The following is a 19,647-nucleotide window of genomic DNA, read 5'->3' as shown; positions in this document are numbered from 1 at the left end:
CTACAAAGCAAAGACTGTATAACTTGGTCTCCTGTTGAGCTTCCTGTGAACTAGGCAACTCAATAACAAATTAAAAAGCTTTTAAAGTTTCTACGCAGGAGTCCTTCTGCGAGATTCAACAAATGCACGTGCAAATTCTTAATAAAAGGACTGAAAGTGTAGGGCTTCCTTCATAACTTGTAACCAGCAATCTCCCTTTTAAAACTTAATGTTTCATTTCTCTCTCCAAAGATTAACTACCTGCACATTTTCACATACTATTGGAAGAACAAATCAGTTTATCACGTGCATACATCTTTCATAGACATGGTCAATATTGTACCTACCTGGATTTTTCAGAAAGCAAACTTGAGAAAAATCTCTGTCCTCTTCCTCTCGTGGCAGGTTCCCCTACCTCACTCAACTATTAGGCAATTATTTTTAAGATGTGCTTCCTTGTAGAAGCCCAAGTTTAAATTCCAGCTGGCACTTGGAATCCAACTCTTGTTTTCACTCCTAATCGGAGTCAATGTCATCATGCTCAATAATAATACATCATCCAAATCAACACCTTTCCCGTTTTTCATTGCTGTGTGACAAAGGAACCCACAACACTGCAGGCAGTTTGCTGATATACGTCAGGTGTGCCACAAAGAGGAAAATGAGCCCAGTCTGTCAGACTACACATTCGTTCCATTACTTTTGGGTGCCAACAGACAAATTAGTTTTTTTTGTTCCCAAACTTGATTCAATGCCAAAGAGAATTAAATATATATACTTCCTCAATGAAAAATATCCAAATAACTGCACAAGGTAATGTAGTTCACTTGTGCAGGAGATGACCACTGCATGGGATTGTGGCCATTGGTAAATTACAGGTGTTCTGCCTGTGTTTATGCAGTAATCTGAAGACCTAAATAAAAATCCTTTTTGATATGTTTAAACAAATTATTTCTGCAGAAATAATAGCTGCATCAAAGCTTATGTTAACATATGGCTGGCTCGTTCTAGTACCTGACAAGGTAGATAAACGGCAAGAGAAAGTGAATATAGGGAATAGATCACTCTTTAGCAAAAACACAAAATGTGGTCCCAGTTTCTACTCTTAGAAAAATTACAACTGGAATTAAAGAGCAGTAATTACTCAATTTTGATGGAGAATGAGAAATTTCTCCACTCTTTCTGGTCTTTTTTTTTGCTGGATTTCAGCTCATCTGCTGCTGAACCCCTCATCCATGCATATGCTACTTCTAGACATGACTATTCCAATGTTCTCCCAGCTGCTCTCCCACCTTGCACCCTCCATTAACTTGAGCTTATTCAAAACTCCACTATCTGTACCCTAACTCGCACCAAGTCCCGTTCACCCATCACCCCCGTGCTCGCTGACCTGCATTGGTTCTCGGTGTGGCGGCGCCTTGAGTTTAAAATTCTCCTCCTTGTATTCAAATCCCTCCATGGCCTCACCCCTCCCTACCTGTATCACCTCCTGCAACCCTCCAAAGTCTCTGATTTCCTCCAATTCTGGCCTCCTGGTTTTCCCTGTTCCACCATTGGTGGCCGTGCCTTTAGCTGCTAAGGCCATAAGCTTTGGAATTCCTTCCCTAAACCTCTCCACCTGTCTATTTAAGATGATCCTTATAACCAGATCCTCTTTAACCAAGGTTCCCTAACATCTCCTTACGTGGCATGGTTCCAATTTTGTTTGGTAACGCTCCTGTGAAGCGACTGAGGTCTAAGGTGCCTTAAAAATGCAAGTTGCTGTCTGATGCAACAATTCGCATGTTCAAATCAGTTGAAAAGGAAAACTGATGTTTATTCTACCTGTATTCTTTCTCCACTAAATAGCTGCCCAAATTATATACTCCCACAATGGCAGAACAAGTGATCTGCTGCATTGCCTTTATCAACTGAATTAAAATAGATACATTATAAAGTTTTTAAATTGTTCCTTTGAACGCTCTAGGGATTACCAGTTGAAGCAAGCGGGATTTTTTAACTATTCTGTTTTCATTCATTGCCTGAGAGTGTAAGAGTTTTAAATCCCCCTCTAAATTGTCAATTTTCACTTTTATTGAGATGTATCTTATTAGATGAAAAATTTATAATTCCCATCCACAAAGTTAATTGATAGATGTGTAAAAGTTCAGTCAAGCTGCAACTCTGCCAATTATCTTTCTTGTTGTGAATGGGTATATTTTCTCCTACATAATTCATGTCAGTATCAAATATAGTTTTCCTTATATCCAAAGATATTATTAGTTGTGAATAATAGAAGGCTCATAATGTTACATGTCTTGCAACTATTCAATTTAATGACAGCTGGATGAATGGAAGTATTTTCTCATCTTGCCCTTCGACCAGTTCAACTATTTAAACACGGAGGGTGAACAAAAGTTCATTTGAAATACCACTCTGAGCAAGGTAACTCAGAGAGCACTAGGACCTTGACAACACACTTATTGCATTACTGGAAAATCCGATTTCAAAAGTCCTGTGCTTTCCCCCACCATTCCTCCCGCCCCCACCCTCCCTGAAAGAACTCAACACTCCAGGGAGGCATGAATTAATGTATGACATCCCAAACATTAAAAACAAACATTTCAGAATGGTAGTTGAATTTAACTATGAAGTAAACATATACAAATTCATTTCGAGAGCTTAGAACTCTAAACTTTCATTTCACTTTGATCACAAACTGGATTAACTTCACAAACCAATGTTGAATCACCAGTTACTACTGCTAATAAGGGCATGTAACAAGCACTTAAGTGAATGTACAAATTGTAAAACAAACCAACCTTTTACTTCAGCACTTATGGTACGCCATTTAAGTACATGTAAATCCACTGTTTCATCTTTTCTTGTAATTGTGTCGCACACCAGCTGATTTGTGAAACAGAAATGTGGGTCTATGAATGTGCCAATGGGTTAAGTTGGTTTTAGAACCAGTTCCTGCATTAAGTGTCTGTATACCATGGGCTTCTACACTTTATAACGTAGCCCAGTGTGACTGGTACCCAATTTTTTAAAAAGTGGCATATAAAAAATTTTCATAGCACCTTTGTCATTGCAGTACATCTCAAAGCACTTCATAGAAGTGTTATCAAACAAAATTTGACACCGAATCATATAAGGAAATATTAGGGCAGATGATCGAAAGCTTAATAAGAGATAGGTTTTTGGGACTGTCTTAAAGGAGAAAAGTTAAAGGAAGAGAGATGGAGAGGTTTAGGGAGGGAATTCCAGAGCCCAGGGCCTTGGCAGTTGAAGGCACAGCCACCAATGGTGGAGCGACTAAAATCAGGGATGCTCAAGAGGCCAGAATTGGAGCAGCACAGATTATCTCCAAAGGACCACTCATCCTAAACAGAAATCAGAGAGAAAAAAAAAGTGTGAACCTCCCCCAATTTGCAACCCACAGCAAGTAAACGTTAATATTTCTGAAGCTTCTCAATTTACCATTAGTGTATTTAATCCGATTAGCTTTCGAAAATGTGAAAAGGCAGCACTTCAAACTTCTAACAGTATGCTGTTAGCCTATTTTTGTGGACGTTCTACCTGATTTCATACACACCTTGTTGTTTTTAACATCTGCAAAGATACTTGCCAGGTTCTTTCATGATATCAGGACGTTTCTAACCAGAGCTTCAGGTTCATAGAACCCATTGTTTTCTTTCACAACTGCTTTTCATCAGTTCTTCAGTCTCCTCCTCCTCAAGTCTGTAGGGCAGGTCAGTACTGTTTTCATCCAGCTGCAGTTTGAAAACCCTGTGTACTGTGCTGCTGAACTACAATCCCGACTGAAGACCTGAGGCCCAACTAAAAGCTTTCTGATCTTCAAAGCTCAGGAGTGATCAAATGTCAGCACCCCTCCCCTCCCCCCAAAGTATCTCACCATCCCCCTCTGGAAAAAACACACAGTATACCTCTGAAAACAAACAAGCTTCTATACTGAAACATTCAGTGCAACTTGTAAACGATTCTTGTCTGTAAAACATGCCAGTTTCATGCGCGCGGTACAGATTGATTTACTTGTTATTTTTTCCAGAAACCCCCAAGGACAACCCATCCCGTTAAAGGCAGTGAGTAAAAATAGCACTTCTAGGTGCTATTTCTACACCTCTCTTGACAGCCGTTTCTGCAGTCACTTTAACTTTATCTCCATTTACCGATTCCGACTGGTAAGAGTGCAGACAAGTGTAGGTTGGGGTTTTTTTGTTGTTGCAATTCACATAAGATATTTTCTACAATAATTGCAGTAAGTGTTAACACCTTACCTGATATGCCACCCAAATATCCCAACAGTTGCTTTCCTGCTTGTAAACTATCCGAACGGCAAAGCTCAAACTCTCCACTCCTTCAAGTCAAAGACACGCCAGGAGAAAAACAAACTAGTACACGGCAAATGCTGTAATTTGATCCATCTATAGAGCAGCAGACTGCCTACCAATAAGGCTGCATCAGCCAGGGATCACCGCCCCCCCCCCCCCCCCAAGCCCATTCTCCAGCACTGGATTTAAAGCTCAAGATGTAAGTTTTTGTCTGGTGTCTTTCCCTGGCTGCTGACAGTGGGGCCTCTAGCTCACTGACCCTTTTGTGGCCCCAACCGCAAATAAGCCTGCCACAAAACCTTTAACAGAGTCTTATTTTGTCGGGCTGGAGTGGGCTCGTCACAAGTAAAAACGTGGACTTTTGTGATATGCAAACGCCAGCATCAGGACTGATTATTGCTGTCAAGAAGTACAAATTGGGTCTGGTCATAATTGAATCTCAGCCGCTCTTCTGCACTGCTTCTTGAAATGTTTATCGAACTGAATAACAACCCTGTTTCTATTCCCCACCACCCCCACCTCTCTCTTAAACCAGTTCACCACTGCCAAGAACAGCAACTGAAGCACTCGTTACTTTTCAGGCTAACTCACAAGTCATAAGGTTTCCTTCTAACTGAAGCATCAACTCATTTTCCGGCAGAGCTTTCAGTAATATATCTTTCTTCTAAGCAACCAAGCATTGCTGAGCATTCAGCATAGACAGTTTTAATTTTTTTTAAAAAACCATTAACTTTTCAGAATATTAACTAGAAATTATTAATAGTTTGGTAAAATTTTGTATTAGAAGCAGGAAGGACGGAGCCTGCTGCAAATTTCACAGCTTGAGACAGTCCACTGCACTGCTCAGGTTTCTACTTTCCCAAGTCCCATTTGTTTCACAGACACACAGGCTCAAAGCCATTAGAGTTGGCAGTAACCTTCCTGCATTGGCAGCACTCTCTGTCTTAATCAGCTCACAAGCCACGGATGGTTTCAAAATCATTTTTTTCTAAATGGATTTCTAATGTTTTCACATATTTCAACAGCCATCATACTTTGCATGCAAGGAGATTTCTGGGTAGGCTTTCGGTTATTGCACACTATGCATAATGACTATAATTCTAAGTAAGTAATTTTATTATGGAAGTCAGCTGATATAATTTCTTTTGTTAATTATTTAAAGGCAATATGTTCAATAAGTGGTGCTTTCTTGGAGTGTAAGTTACCTAGCAGTTATGTGACTACTGCAAAATAAACATGAACCTCAATAAAAAATGTAACTGAAGGTTTGTTGTGCCTTCCAAAATCATTGATTTCCAGGATTAGGGTCAGCAGTGCTTCTTTTGGACCAGGGAGGTTACACTTTCTTAAAATGATTCTAGAAGCAATAGCAGGTTAAGTGCATCAAAGTAGCTGGTATATCACAGAAAGCGGCCTTAATGCAATGACTACAGTCACGTGTTTAATGAGTTATGTAATAGCATACAACTGATATTCTAAACGACATATTTCAGATCTTCAATTTTTTTCCCTTCTGCAGATACCATCAGAGTTCGCATATTGTTAAGATTGTTGTCGGTTCATGTTGGACCTAACAGATATTGTCCAATTTATATCTACTTACTAGGACTATATACCTGAGAAGTCATGAGAAAATGGGATAAAATTTGGTTTTCTGTTTACAATAGTGGTGCAGAACCGCTAAAAGAGACTAGGTGTCAATATTGCTGGAACTTTATGTGCTAACAATGGTCCTGTTAGATGAATGACCAAAGTACTAAACCTACTTTCTCACAACATCTAAGAAAATAGAGATGCACCCCAGTTTTCTGAGCACAATTTTTAGACTCAAAGGGGATTGTAAAAAATAAAGGAATTTCTTAGATTTGCGTTATTGATTTGGTTTCACAGTCTTTTTCTTTCCGTTTGTATTTTTTTCTTTGTCTTCCTTGTATTTTTTTTAGAGATACAGCACTGAAGCAGGCCCTTCAGCCCAATGAGTCTGTGCTGACCAACAACCACCCATTTATACTAACCCTACAGTAATCCCATATTCCCTACCACCTACCTACACTAGGGGCAATTTACAACGGCCAATTTACCTATCACCTGCAAGTCTTTGGCTATTGTTTCACTTTTTTTCTGGTGCCTTGTTTAATTTCATTCCACTTGACTTCCTTTTGCCTCTATTCTCTTCCTTCACTTACCTAAACAGCTCACCATCTTTAATATTTATTCCTGACTGGTTTTCTGTTACCATTTTAAACATCTGTTCCATTTTCACTTTGTTTTCTTTTGACTTTTTTTGCTTTATTTCAGCAGCAACAGCAGCACTTTGACGTGTATACAACAAGTGAAGACTAGACACAGTGAGGTATTGCTGATACATCAGGGGAGGGAGAACCTCATATTGAGATCAAGCAAAGGCAGGGCATGTTTTGATTGGAAATGTTAGGGGAAAAAGGCCATAAACAGTTTGGAAATGAACTGAGGAGATGAAGCAAGTCAGAAAAAAGACAGTTAAGCTGGGAGCGAGCAGAGGTGCCTTGTTAAATATCATGGATGATTTAGTAGCATATGGAGGCTACGTAATAAATAGTAAACATAAAAAGCATTTATTGTTACAAAGCTGACAAAAAGGCAGTACAAATATAGGAAGGTTATAAAAATGGAAATTGGAAAAACGACACAGTATGAGAAAAAATTAGCAAAAAAGATTTGCTACAGACATCTTAATGGTAAGTGGATAATTAAGATAGGGACAGATCTGCTAAGCAATGAAGGAGGCAAGCTTTGTAATGGAGATTGAGAAAGTGGGAGAAATACTAAATCAATACTTTGCCTTCATTTCCACAGAGAAGAAGGACATGGAAATTCAACCATCAGAGATGGGTGTAGAACAATTAGTGAAGGATATTATTCAGAGAGATAATACTAAAAAAAAATACTCAAACACAAGGTATACAAATCACTGGGATTTGATAGGTTATATCTGAGGATTCTGAGGAAAGCTAGGAAGAAATACCGGAGATCTGGACTATAATTTTCCAAAATTTTGTCGCTGGGGGGTAATGGAACTGGAAGGTGGTAGATGTAACTTTCTTCTTCAAAAAGGGTTAAGTTATGCAAGTATAGGCCAGTTTGTTATACTTCAGCTAGCTTGTGTAGAGAAACAGGCTGGATGAGCTGAATGGCCTGTTTCGGTGCGGGAACATCGTGTGATTCATTCTTAACAAAAGTGTAGTACACAAGACTTATGTGTACATGATAATGAAAGCACAGTTCTTCTTTATATTCTTCCTAACTTCTGTAAAGTTTTTTCATATCTATAAATAGGAACTTGCTCTTCCCATCTCAAATGGCTTTTGCTGCTCAAAATGTAATCAGCTTAACTTATATCGGAGAGGAACTGGATTTCCATAGTTAAAATGTTTCCCCATAAGCTAGGAAAATCTGAAAGCATGTATAATTATAGAAGGCACTTAAGCAAATGGTAGAACCTTCCCTCTGGGAGACTGTTTAACGAATTCATATCAGTAGGAACTAACTTCCGAAGACTACACTTAAAAAAAAAATGATACACTTTGGGGCTGACATTCCAGAGCATACAGGCAGATACTGGGTGCAAAGAGCTGAAAACTGGAAAAATCTGTGCTTGATTTATGATTGGCACAGGTTTTTAGGACAGGGTGCTTGGGGACATGAGGGCCTGGAGTGCCCCATGATGAACTAACATCTAATTACAGCATTAATTTGGGTTGCTTTCCTTGATGCCCAGGAACTCTTGACGAGCCACACGCTTACTATCGGGTTAGTGGGGTGGCCCTTTACAAGTTCAAACAGAGTCCTGCAGGTGCGTAGCAACTCGGAGTATAAAACCTGCCCAATCTGACCTTTATTGTTGGACCTCTGCCATTCCAAGCACTTTGCCTAGTTGAGGTTGCCCTACTTACCTCTTGACATCAGTAGTCTCCCGCTTAATCTCAGTACCTCGGAATATGCCAATTTCCAACTCTGCTGCCAAGAGAAAGTGCAGGCACCAATTTAAGAAACTCACCAGCACATTTCTGCTCCCACCCAGGATATCCCAAGCTCTGCGCTCCCAGTGCATCATGCAAATTATGCTGGGTGTGCAAAAGCTGCATTTAAATGAGGAGATGGAGGAAAACTGGAGAAGTGTCTCTCTGCACCAGCACTGCAAAAAGCATCAGGCAAAATGCACCACTGCTGCTGATGTACCAGAATCAGAACTTCAAACCATTAAAATCCAAATTGCATCAAAGTTAATAAGGCATATATCAGACTTAGCAAAACATGTAATTATATTCAACAGGTATAAGTACAAGTGGAATAGAATCTTTCTGCTTTGTTCGGTTTTGTAGCTTAAGGTGTTTTAAGGGATCCTGCTTCAGGAATATGACCTCCATGGGCTTCTCTCCCACTTTTAAACAAGGTATCGGGAACCGATCCCCGTGTGCCGAGGAACGCTGCCGCAAAATGTGGAAGCCCAGAGGACAAATGCAGGAACTCGTTCACCTATAATCATTTTACAGAAACAGACTCTCTTATTCAGCAGGATCACTCCATGGTATAAATGAGCTGAGGTTCAGCCAACTACCAGAAATAGAGGTCCTCGTTTTAGTGGGTCTATGATTTCCAGTGGCTTTCACCACCTTGGCTCCTTTACACTAGGAAGTGCAGTTGACAAAGAACACCTAGTGTACATCACCATTACTCCCCAAGGAGTTAAAATGCTGCCAGAACATTAGATGGCAGGAATGGACTACCTTTAAATGATGAAAATAACCGTTCTGATCCACCTGTGGCATATTATAAGGAATGTTAAGTGTACAAACCTGAAGCAGATCAACACTATACTAAGATCCTGAAATTGAACCAATATCCAGTTCAGATTTTAATGGAGTACAAGTGTTACACTATCATGAAAGCGTGGGATACTAGTTTGTCTCAACTTCCTCTTTCCACCATTTCAACAGCAACATTAAACCATTTATTTTAAATAGATTAGTGCCTCTGCTAACATAACCAAGATAGACATTTCAGATAAACACGATAGCAGTACTATCCTACTGTGTTAAGATTGTTTTTTAAATTAAACTTTGCACCCTCCACACAAACAGACTCACTTTCAAATTCTTGCAGAAACATGGTAAAGACAAGGTGCATTATTATTTTTCAATGAAAAGTAATTTCAACATAAAATTCGACAAGTCTGGTCTTCATTTAATGTCAGTAACTTTTGCAACTAATAGCTGCATTGTTTTAAAAAAAATGTACTTGTCTACACAGTCGGCTGCCTCTGTTTGTGTAGATGGCCTAAAGCAACTAACACAAGCAGAAAACATATTATCAATAATATAATGAACAATGAAAATTATTTAGAAATCTAACATTGCAATCATTCGATACTATCAATATATAAAATGAATGTGTATAGCTCAAATCCACATTCTCCCAGAGAGGAAAAAATCATTCATGTGCAAAAAAAACATTATTTTAAGGTAACGCTTAAAGTAATCAATTTTGTGCCATTTCCATTTCTATATGTTTGATGTCTTAATATAATGTACGCTTTGTCTGAATCTGTCTGAAACCTTCATCAAGATGTACTTCACTAACGTACAGTTCAAAAGTACTGTTCTGTAAAAGTGTTAGTGTAATGGGGAGACCCTACTCATTTATTTATGGCCATCAGTAATGTCTGTAAATATTGTGAGGCTTTGATAGATAAAAACAAAATACAGCCTTAAGCTATCTTATCCTAGACTCTGGAATGCTACACAGACCCACCTATCTTGTTACTTCTCTTTTACCTTCTAGAGGCTCCCAGTCTTTTGGGATCTTTTGACCATTTGTCAACAGAAAGGAATTAGGAAAAAAGGGTTCCTTTTAAGAACATAATATAGTCACACAAGTTAAAAAAGGCTTTCAGACAATAGGTAGTTATATGTATTAAGTATTTCCCCAGAGACTGTAAATAATACATTATCGAGTTAGCAATCAAAAAACACCGCACACCCTTTGTGTTGGAAGTCTTTGATCCTTTCACTGGCTGTTAACCCACAGACTAAAAGCCTGCTACCCAACCCGAATCCGAAGGCACCCGACGACATGTGTCCGGATTCAGGTTGGGTTGGGTCGCTATTCTGGGTCCGGCTTTCGGGCTCGGGTCGGGTTGGGCCGGGTGCAGGTCCGGGTCGGACACACACGTCACGGACTTTTGCTCTGCTCGGAGGAAAAGGGAAGTTGAGTAAGCAAGTGTCAAAATTTGAAAAGCCTGCCTGAGCTGGGAGTCCGGGACGTCAAGGAGGGAAACGTGCATCCGGACTCGACAGACTCTGAGTCTGCGCAGTGAGTGAGTGAGCGTCTCTATGACGTCATCGCGCTCATGCTGCAGCTTCCTTCCACTCCATCCATCCAAAAGTGCTAAGTACAGTGAGTGCACTATGAATGTAAAATGAATGCTGTCAACTGGAGAAAGTGAACATTCCAGTGGTCGGGTCGGCTCGGGCGCAGGGAAAAAAATGGAAGGACTCGGGCCGGGTCGGGCTCGAGTCCAATGTGGTTCTGTCAGGTTCGGGTCGGGTTTTTTTTTCCAGATCCCAGCAGGCCTTTACCACAGACATAGGAAAGATTTTTCCCATCAGCAAACTGCAAGTTAGCAAGGCCTAACAAAGGCTACAAGAAAGGAGATGCAGGCCTAAACTGGAAATTATGATATAGCGGGTCACTTTTATTCCAGCTGGCAGCCGACTTGAAAGAAAATGGTTTAATAAAGTAAATCACCCTTCTCCCACTAGGGATTTCACAGCATGTTTTTTTTTGTTATGGGAAGAATGTAGCAAAAATTTTGCAATGTCTGGAATTGCTATATTCAAGTGTATTCTGCAAAATAAAACAGTTGCTTGTTTTCCCATCGACCTGATCCCACCAAGGTTTTGATCTCCCTTTGAAAAGGTAGAGGAAGCATCTGTGTGAAAGACACCAATATCCAGTTCAGATTTCAAGGACATATCGGTGTTACGCCATCATGCAGATAAATATAGGGCAGCGTGAGCCAACGCTCAAAAGTTAGCAGCTCAAACCCCTTACAGAACTGACTAATGCCACGGAACTCAAGAAGGTATCAAACCCCATCTCTTCCTACAGGTTTCCATCACATTCCCAGTTGTTCTATTACTATTCAGTGCACTTACCCTCCTCTGGGAGATGCCTTGGGGCATTTACTATGTTGATGGCATTATATAAATTCTGTTGTTGATGGTGAACAGAAGACACTGGCAATTATTTTTGAATAGGATAGTATTTTATCTTTGTTTTTAAAGAAATGAATTTCTATCATAGTGTTGACAACGACATATTGTCCCAAAGTCTTTTATTTTTAAAACCTGTGTGAATACAATATCATTTTATTAAAAGCAACCTTTTCAGGTTGGTCAAAAAGGTCAAAAGATACAAAACAACACCTCAAAAATATGCAATAGTAATGTTAACACCTACTCTGGGTATGAATTTAAACTTGCAGAGTTTGTCCCTGACATTCAGATACCAACACCAATCTTACCATTCCCACTTGTTCTTTGTTTTGTTTGGAACATGTCAGAAAGCTTTCCTCTTTGCTACTCATTTTTAAACTTGATTTCATTTTCCCATTTTTAGTGTTGTTTCTACTTAGAACCATAGAAAAAGTACAGCACAGAAGGAGACCTTTCAGCCCATCGTGTCTGCGCCGGCCGAATAAACTATCCGCCCAATCTAATCCCACCTTTCAGCACCTGGTCCATAGCCCCGCAGGTTACAGCACCTCAGGTACATGTCCAGGTACCTTTTAAAAGAATTGAGGGTTTCTGCCTCCACCAACATTCCTGGCAGCGAATTCCAGACACCCACCACCCCCTGGGTGAAAAATCTTCCCCTCATGTCCCCTCTAATCCTTCTACCAATCACCTTAAATCTGTGCCCCCGGTAACTGACCTCCTCGCCAGGGAAAACAGGTCCTTCCTGTCTACTCTATCTAGGGCCCTCTTAATTTTGTACACCTCAATCAAGTCACCCCTCAGCCTCCTCAGTTCCAGGGAAAACAACCCTAGCCTATCCAATCTTTCCTCAAAGCTGCAACCTTCAAGCCCTGGCAATATTCTTGTAAATCTCCTCTGTACTCTCTCTAGAGCAATTATGTCCTTTCTGTGATGTGGTGACCAGAACTGTACGCAATACTCCAGCTGTGGCCTAACCAAGGTTCTATACAGTTCCAGCATCACATCCCTGCTTTTGTACTCAATACCTTGACTAATAAAGGAAAGCAATCCATATGCCTTCATCACCACTCTATCCACCTGTCCTGCCACCTTTAGGGACCTGTGGACATGCACTTCTTCTATCCCTCTCAATATCCTCCTGTTTATTATATATTCCCTCGCTATATTTGCCCACCCCAAATGCATTACCTCACACTTCTCTGGATTTGCCAATTTTCCACCCACTCAACCAAAACATTGATATCATTCTCGAGTCCACGGTTTTCCTCCTCACTATTAACTACATGGCTAATTTTTGTGTCATCAGCAAATTTCCCAATCATGCCACCCAATTAATTTACTTAATTAATAAAAAAATTATTTAATATTTAATAAAAATAATTAATGATCTTTCCAAGTGCCCATCAATGCTGGAAATTTCCATTGGAAACAGTGGGCTGCATTTTACAAGCTTGCCGCCGAGATCGGCGGTGGGCTTCAAAGATGGTGGCCCGCCAGCGTGGGTTTTACTCCGCAGAGCCACCCTGATATTAAACACTGCCACCACCCGCCCCACAACGTGGGGGGGTCGGGCGGTTCGTTCCTGGCAACGGCGTCAGACGCCATTGTGCAGGCGCCAACGCCATTTTTAAAGGGCTACAAGCCCTTCAATTTTGTTTACTTATTTAAAGTTATAGGCCTTTTCCATTTTATTGAAAAAATTAACATAATGTTTCTCGCCCCTCTCCCAATCCCCCCCACAATGACCATACAGTTCATTCCTTGCCCTCTCCCCCCACAAAATACTTACCTTCTGTACCTGATCTTCCCCACCCACCCCCAAAGTTTATGAACTTTTCACTTCAACCCCTTCCCACCATTGATCCCCTAGACCAATCAGGTTGCTTTGAGCCTGCTCCCCACCACCTGCACTGAAAAACTTACCTGCTCCCTCCCCACCAGTGCCCCGCATCGAATCTCCGGACAGAGATCCGAAGGCTTGGGAGTGCTGTCCACCGGCTCGAATATCACACTGGGACTGATGGCGGGAGTGGGTAAGTATTTAATTCAATACTTTAAATAAATTCACGTATTCAGATTTTGAGCCCGCCGCCCATCGACGGGGGGGGGGGGATGAGGTGGCTGCCATGAGGCCTCACTGCCGTTGGCAATATCGGGCTGGGCCTTCCCGGCATCGAGTCCCATAGCGAGCCTCTCCCGGAGGCATTTTCAAGCTCACCACCCCCCCCCCCCCCCCACCACGACCCCTGGGGGGGGAGCGGGAGGGGTCTGTAAAATTTGGCCCAATGCCTCTTGCAAGGATGGATCTTTCCTTTAATAAACACCAAAGATTTGTGACTGAGAATATGCATATTAACACTCCTTCCGCAGAAAACCATTCTTTGATTCTACACCAATTCAATAGCAATCAATGCAGTTGTTTTGAACAGCTACCATTTTTCCATATAAAAATAATTCTTGCCAATATACTATTGATTTTCATTTTATTGAAAATGGAGGTATGGTTTATACCCTTAGACAGTAGATTTGCAGAGACAGTAATTTCTGCCAATTTCAGTGTATCCATACAAAATCTGGACTTCAAATTCTTGCTGTCTGTTATAACCTATGGATTTTATTAATGGAAAGACTTTTCCATATATATATGGGGGAGGGTGTTTGAGCTGTTAATAGTTTTCAGTAAGGCTATATTATCTTGCCACCAGGAAGCAGTTGCAACATCAGAATGGCAAAAGTAAAAGAATTATTTGCTGACTGCACCAAAAAGCAGATACAGGGGGTGCATTTTATGAGTTTCCTCTCCAAGTATTTCCCTCTGTTCCTTTAGTGGAAGTGTGCATGTCAAAATGTTGAACAGATGGTCCTTATTACTAATGTTGGAACATTGGAGAGTTTTAACAGAATACTGGTGGTGTCAGCAGGGATTGTTCCATCACATTGAATACTATGCTACAAGGTGAAGGATTCCGGGGGTTTTTCTTGGGAACAAGGCAAAAGAGAGAGAGGTGTTGATCTTAACATCAGAATCAACAGCAAACTCTAACATACGCAAAATATGTAAGGTCATATTATGTTAAGACTGATTTTTTTTGCCTCTGTTTAGATGAAAGGATTTTTAAAACACTTTTTTTCCCCCTCTGAGCTCTTCTGAAGGCTGATATGTAATTCCATGAACACTGGGTTGTCTTCTGGTCCCTCATCCATTATGTAGTCTATGTTTATGTCTCAGCCAAAATTGCAAGCATTTACAGGCTTGTTGACTGCAGGGTAAGGGGTTGAGCATCAGCTAATTGTGATACTGTCCATAACTGACAACCATACACAGGCATGTTCCAGCTTGAGTCATTGAATAATGATTAGGAACAGGAATCCTGTTTGATTAATTTTCCCTTCCCTAATCCAATGTACTAAAGCCAGTTATACACTGACCAATGCGTTTACTAACTCTCTCATGAAGGATGCTATTGTTTGGCACGACTGAGTATCTTAGCCTAGAAATTACAATGAGTGATTTTGGCATATGACTGCAATATGCAATGGTATCAAATTCCCCTCTTTGCTATTTTAAGCAGATATTAATCTGATTGAGTTAGAATCATAAGTTAAGAGCCCGTCGTCGATTTCGGCTGCAAGTTCAAATAATGCGCTGAAGAACCATTGTGATCTCCCACGCGGTAGCTCATTTAAATAGCTGAGGCGGCCCTCCCCCCCAACCCCAATCACATGGAGGGGACGGGCTGTCCGGTCCCTGGCAATGGCGTCAGCTGCCCATGCGCAGGCGCTGGCGCCATTTTTAAAGGGCAGTCAACTCTGCCGCCCAATTTGAATTTTTAAAGCTGTATCCCCCCAAAATTTATATAAAAAACTTCTAACGGCCCTTTCCCACCCCCCAATAACAATTACATTAACTATTTGCCCTTCCTCCCAAAACACTGTTTAAATCTGACCTTCCCCCCGCAGACTGTACAAAGTTTAAAGTTCACCCCTTCCCGCCATCCCCAACACCCATTACGTTTATTTGACCCCGTCTCCCCCTCCCTCACTGAATATCTTAACTCCTCCCCACCAGTGTCACGCCGGCTTTCCCTGGAGGGGGAATTGAAGCCGCGGGAGGGCTGGCTGTCACGCCGAAGGACCTGGAAGATTTCAGGTAAGTTTATTTAAATTTATTCAAGTCATTCGTTTAAATATTTAGGTTCAGTTCCCATCACCCAGTGGCGAGGGGGCCGCCACAGAGTCTCGCCGCCGCCGGATCGGGCCAGGTCCTCCCAGTGTCGGCCTCCGCGGTGGGCCGCTGCTGGACCCATATTCTGCCACACCCCACCCCCGCCCTGCCATGGTGCCCGACGTCGTGAGCTTAGTAAAATCCAGCCCATAGAAAGTTTTGGCACTAAAGAGGCCATTCGGCCCATTGTGTCTCTGCCAGCTGAAAAAGTGCTATCCAGCCTAAATTCACTTTCCAGCTCTTGGTCTTGGAGGTTATGGCACTTCAAGTGCATATTTGTACTTTTCAAATGTGGAGGGTTTTTGCCTCCAGCATTCATTCAGGCAGCGACTTTCAGACTTCCCCCACACCCCCCACCACCCTCTGGATGAAAATAATTCACAACTCCCCTCTAATCCTCCTATTACTTTGAGTATATGCCCCGTGATTATTGACCTCTCTGCTAAGAGAAATAGGTCCATCCTATCCAGTCTACCTAGGCTCCTCATAATTTCATAGGTCTCAATTAACTCTCCCATCAACCTCCTCTGTTCCAAAGAATTCTTTGAGGAAGTGACCAGAATAAAAGATAACGGCCAACCTGTTGCTGTTATATACATTGAATTCCAAAAGAAAACTACAATATTGCACAGTATGTTAACTGGAGTTGAGGTATATATGATTAACAGAATGTGGAATAGAATCTAATCCTGTTCCTATTGGAAGATATTAGATTTTATGGGATTATAATGCAGATATTATGCTGGATTGGCTCTTGTGGGCAAAAGATTGTAATTAATGGGAGTGGATCAGAATGGGGAGCAGTCACAAGTGGAAATCCACAAGGCTCCGTGTTGTTGCCTGTCAATTTATGTTCGGGATTCTTGCATGGCAAATGCAATTCCATGTGAATAAGTACATTTTCATGTATTTGAGGTTGTAGAAATTCCAAGCTTGTTCACCTCTGCAGGGGTAACAGTTAAAGGTGACATATCAAGAAAGGGTCCTCGGGTAACAGCTGATCACTTGTTAAAGGTGCACAAGCAATATGATGTTGCTCAAGGACATTTCAGTACCACTGAATCTAAACTAAATGACACTATACTTTGGCTATATAAGGCTTTTTTATGTCTGCAGTTTGAATATTGTGTCCAGTTTTGGTTACTACAAATGGTGAAGAACATTGAAACTCTCAGAAGGTATAAAGGAGGCAACTTGAATAACACCCAGCCTTAAGGTCATTAGTTATCAAGATAGATTTCAATAGCTAGGGCTGTTTAATTTAGGAAAGGATTAGAGAGGATGTGGTTGAGTTTTTAGAAAGGTAAAGGGATCGATCACAGTCTGGTTGGATAAGTTATTTGAGATGGCTAAATATGGTAAGACTTGAGGGTATGCAAGCAAGATTGTGCAGCAGAGAGTCATTAGCCTATGGACCAGAAAACTGAAGCATGATGAGAGTGAACTTATTATAGTCCTTTAAAAAAGAACCTGACAAGTTACTGGAAGAAGAGAATATTTCCAGTTAGGGCAAGTTAATGGCTTTTAGTTAGAATACTGGAGCTTCCTTGATTGCTGCAAATGATCAGAGAGCAATTTCTCAATGTTTTTCCTGAAACAGATGCATCATTTTTTTACCTCTGCCAGATTAGGGGGTGAACTGAAGCATTATACTTTTATAGTTCAAGTTTGATGGGTCTGATGGTTTTGTTCTACTCGTACAATGGTATGTAACCCATTATTTAAATTTTTATACAGGTATTAAGTGTACATGTGATGACATTGCCTAAAATAATTTGCAGGCTCATAAACTTGGTGCACAAGTAACATAATACAAGACCTAAAATAAAATGCTTTGATTTTTTTTGAAGTTTTTGTGATTACATTAATAACTAATATGCTGGAGACAGCCACCTTGTAAAGGATCCACACTGTGATTAATCACGCATTAACAATGTATTCAATTGAATGCAAGTCCAGTAAACATTTCTTAAGTTACTGAGATGACATATACACAAAAAGCAAAATGGTAGGGAGCTCTGTCCCCCATTGATTTCGATGGGGAAACTTGGCTCAACAGCCTAGGCAAAGTGTGTTTGTGTCGACTGCCAAGCTGCAGCTACAGTGCAGTCATAGAAAATGTTTGCTGTTGTTCTTTAACCCTGAGCGCCACTGATAACAATGCAGTAGAGTATGATTTAATTTCCTGTAATACAATGTGGCCACATCATCTCTGTGCAATATAAAATATAGTTCTTGCGGAGAAAAAAATAGTTTCAGTAATCTGTATAGAATTATGAAAATGTAATCCTATGCTTTTTTAAAATACCACAAAGACACCAGTCTGAGCATTGTCTAATTTATTTCAATAATACCATCATGTGTCAGCACTTTTGTCAAATTTAAAAGTGCATGAAAATTGTTACCGGTGAATATTGCATATAACTAGAGGCGCATAGCACATATTGGCTAAACATTTAGCAGGCTGCAATTTAAGTACAATCGGCGGTTTGTAAGTTTAAATGTAACATGTCAACAGTGACATAGACTACAGATTACATACAGCTAAATTTATGTATTAGGCAATTGCTCTTCAAAGGTAAGGAAGGTTTCAAACCAAGATGTTTCTGTCTGTTGTTTACAATGTAAGCCATCTAATCTATTTTCCAAATCAAACCACAGCTTTCTAGCCCTTTGGTAGAGTCTTTGCATCAGCTGTTGAGATGATTCTCTATATTTGCATATTAAAATGTTACGTGAGAAATTGGTGGTGTGGTTGCTGCTGGCATCTCTGAGTGAGCACACTTTTCAATTCTGAAAATGCACTGACAGGTCATTCTTTATCTCGGCCATCAATCCACTTACGGTTTGGAAACTGGAATTTAACAATTTTGTTGAATTGCAGTTTCAGTCATTAATATATGGAACCAGCATACTGTATGTGAGTCTACCTGCACTTGTATCAGCCTTTGATTTTAAGCACTGACAGCTATAAATCACAAAACACATGAAATATCCTTTAAAGTAATTAGGCTATAAAGTGAATACAATTTTACTAATGATGGTTTAATGGTCTGCTAATTGATTAACGTTGACTTTTTCTTCACAACACCACTTTTAGCTGCTGTTGGTGCTTCAAATTCAACATTAATCATAAAAACATATATATATAGCAGATTGCTTATTGACTCTGAATGATTATATGACCCATATAATTTGTAATGCAGAGGGGAATTCATAGTTTTAGTGATCTCCATAATCCATTTACTTGCCTGAGCTCAAATCTCTGCTACATTTCCACAGTTGAAGGCATTTCATATGTCGAGAAAAGACATCAATTGTAATGGTAGGTACTTATGATTTATTTCTTTTATACAGGCTTTTTCCTATTGTCCCCAAGAACAGCATAATATTTATACCTCCAAATACACATCAGTTAATGGGAGCCATTGTAATTATTTCTCTCTCGCTTCCCTTCCCCAAATGCATTGTATACCATTTTCTAGTGCTTAGGCCAGATAAATGTTCTGTTCTCAGAATTCCACTTGGCCAGTACGCACATTTATGTTGCCTATTTTCCACTACTGCCTTCGGTGCCCCTCCGATTCTGGCCTTTGTACGTCCCCAATTTTCATTGCTCTGCCATTGGCTGCCATTCCTTCAGCTAGTCTGCCCTAATCTCTGGAATTCCCGTATTTCCACCTATCTATTTCTCTCTCTTCAGATGCTCCTTAAAACCTACTTTGACTAAGAGTTTTGTCACCCTTCCTAATATCTCCTTAAGTGTTTCAGTATCAAATTTGGCACCTGTAAAGCACCTTGAAAGGTCTTGCTATGTTAAAAGTGCTTGTATAAATACAGGTTGTTGTTG

At 40.5% G+C, this 19,647-nt stretch overlaps 1 protein-coding gene across 15 annotated transcripts in view; it reads right to left on the bottom strand.

Annotated features, from left to right (window-relative positions):
• Positions 1–19,647, bottom strand: part of sema6d (semaphorin 6D) — a 259,908-nt gene that overhangs the window by 38,070 nt on the left and 202,191 nt on the right. For 8 of the 15 annotated variants that reach the window (XM_068018001.1, XM_068018015.1, XM_068018010.1 and 5 more), the window contains one exon: positions 2,781–2,865. The exons of 4 other annotated variants lie outside the window; for them this stretch is intronic. In XM_068018001.1, coding sequence (XP_067874102.1) covers positions 2,781–2,865 — 85 coding nt within the window. Of the gene's footprint in view, positions 1–2,780; positions 2,866–3,556; positions 3,813–4,259; positions 4,770–19,647 lie in introns of those variants that run through there. 3 more of the 15 variants (XM_068018012.1, XM_068018011.1, XM_068018013.1) reach the window with 3 other exon arrangements.

The sequence above is a fragment of the Heterodontus francisci genome, chromosome 38 (assembly GCF_036365525.1).
Source record: "Heterodontus francisci isolate sHetFra1 chromosome 38, sHetFra1.hap1, whole genome shotgun sequence".
Taxonomy (NCBI): domain Eukaryota; kingdom Metazoa; phylum Chordata; class Chondrichthyes; order Heterodontiformes; family Heterodontidae; genus Heterodontus; species Heterodontus francisci.
Note: the sequence above shows the minus strand (reverse complement) of the source record. Positions and strands in the feature narration are given on the sequence as shown.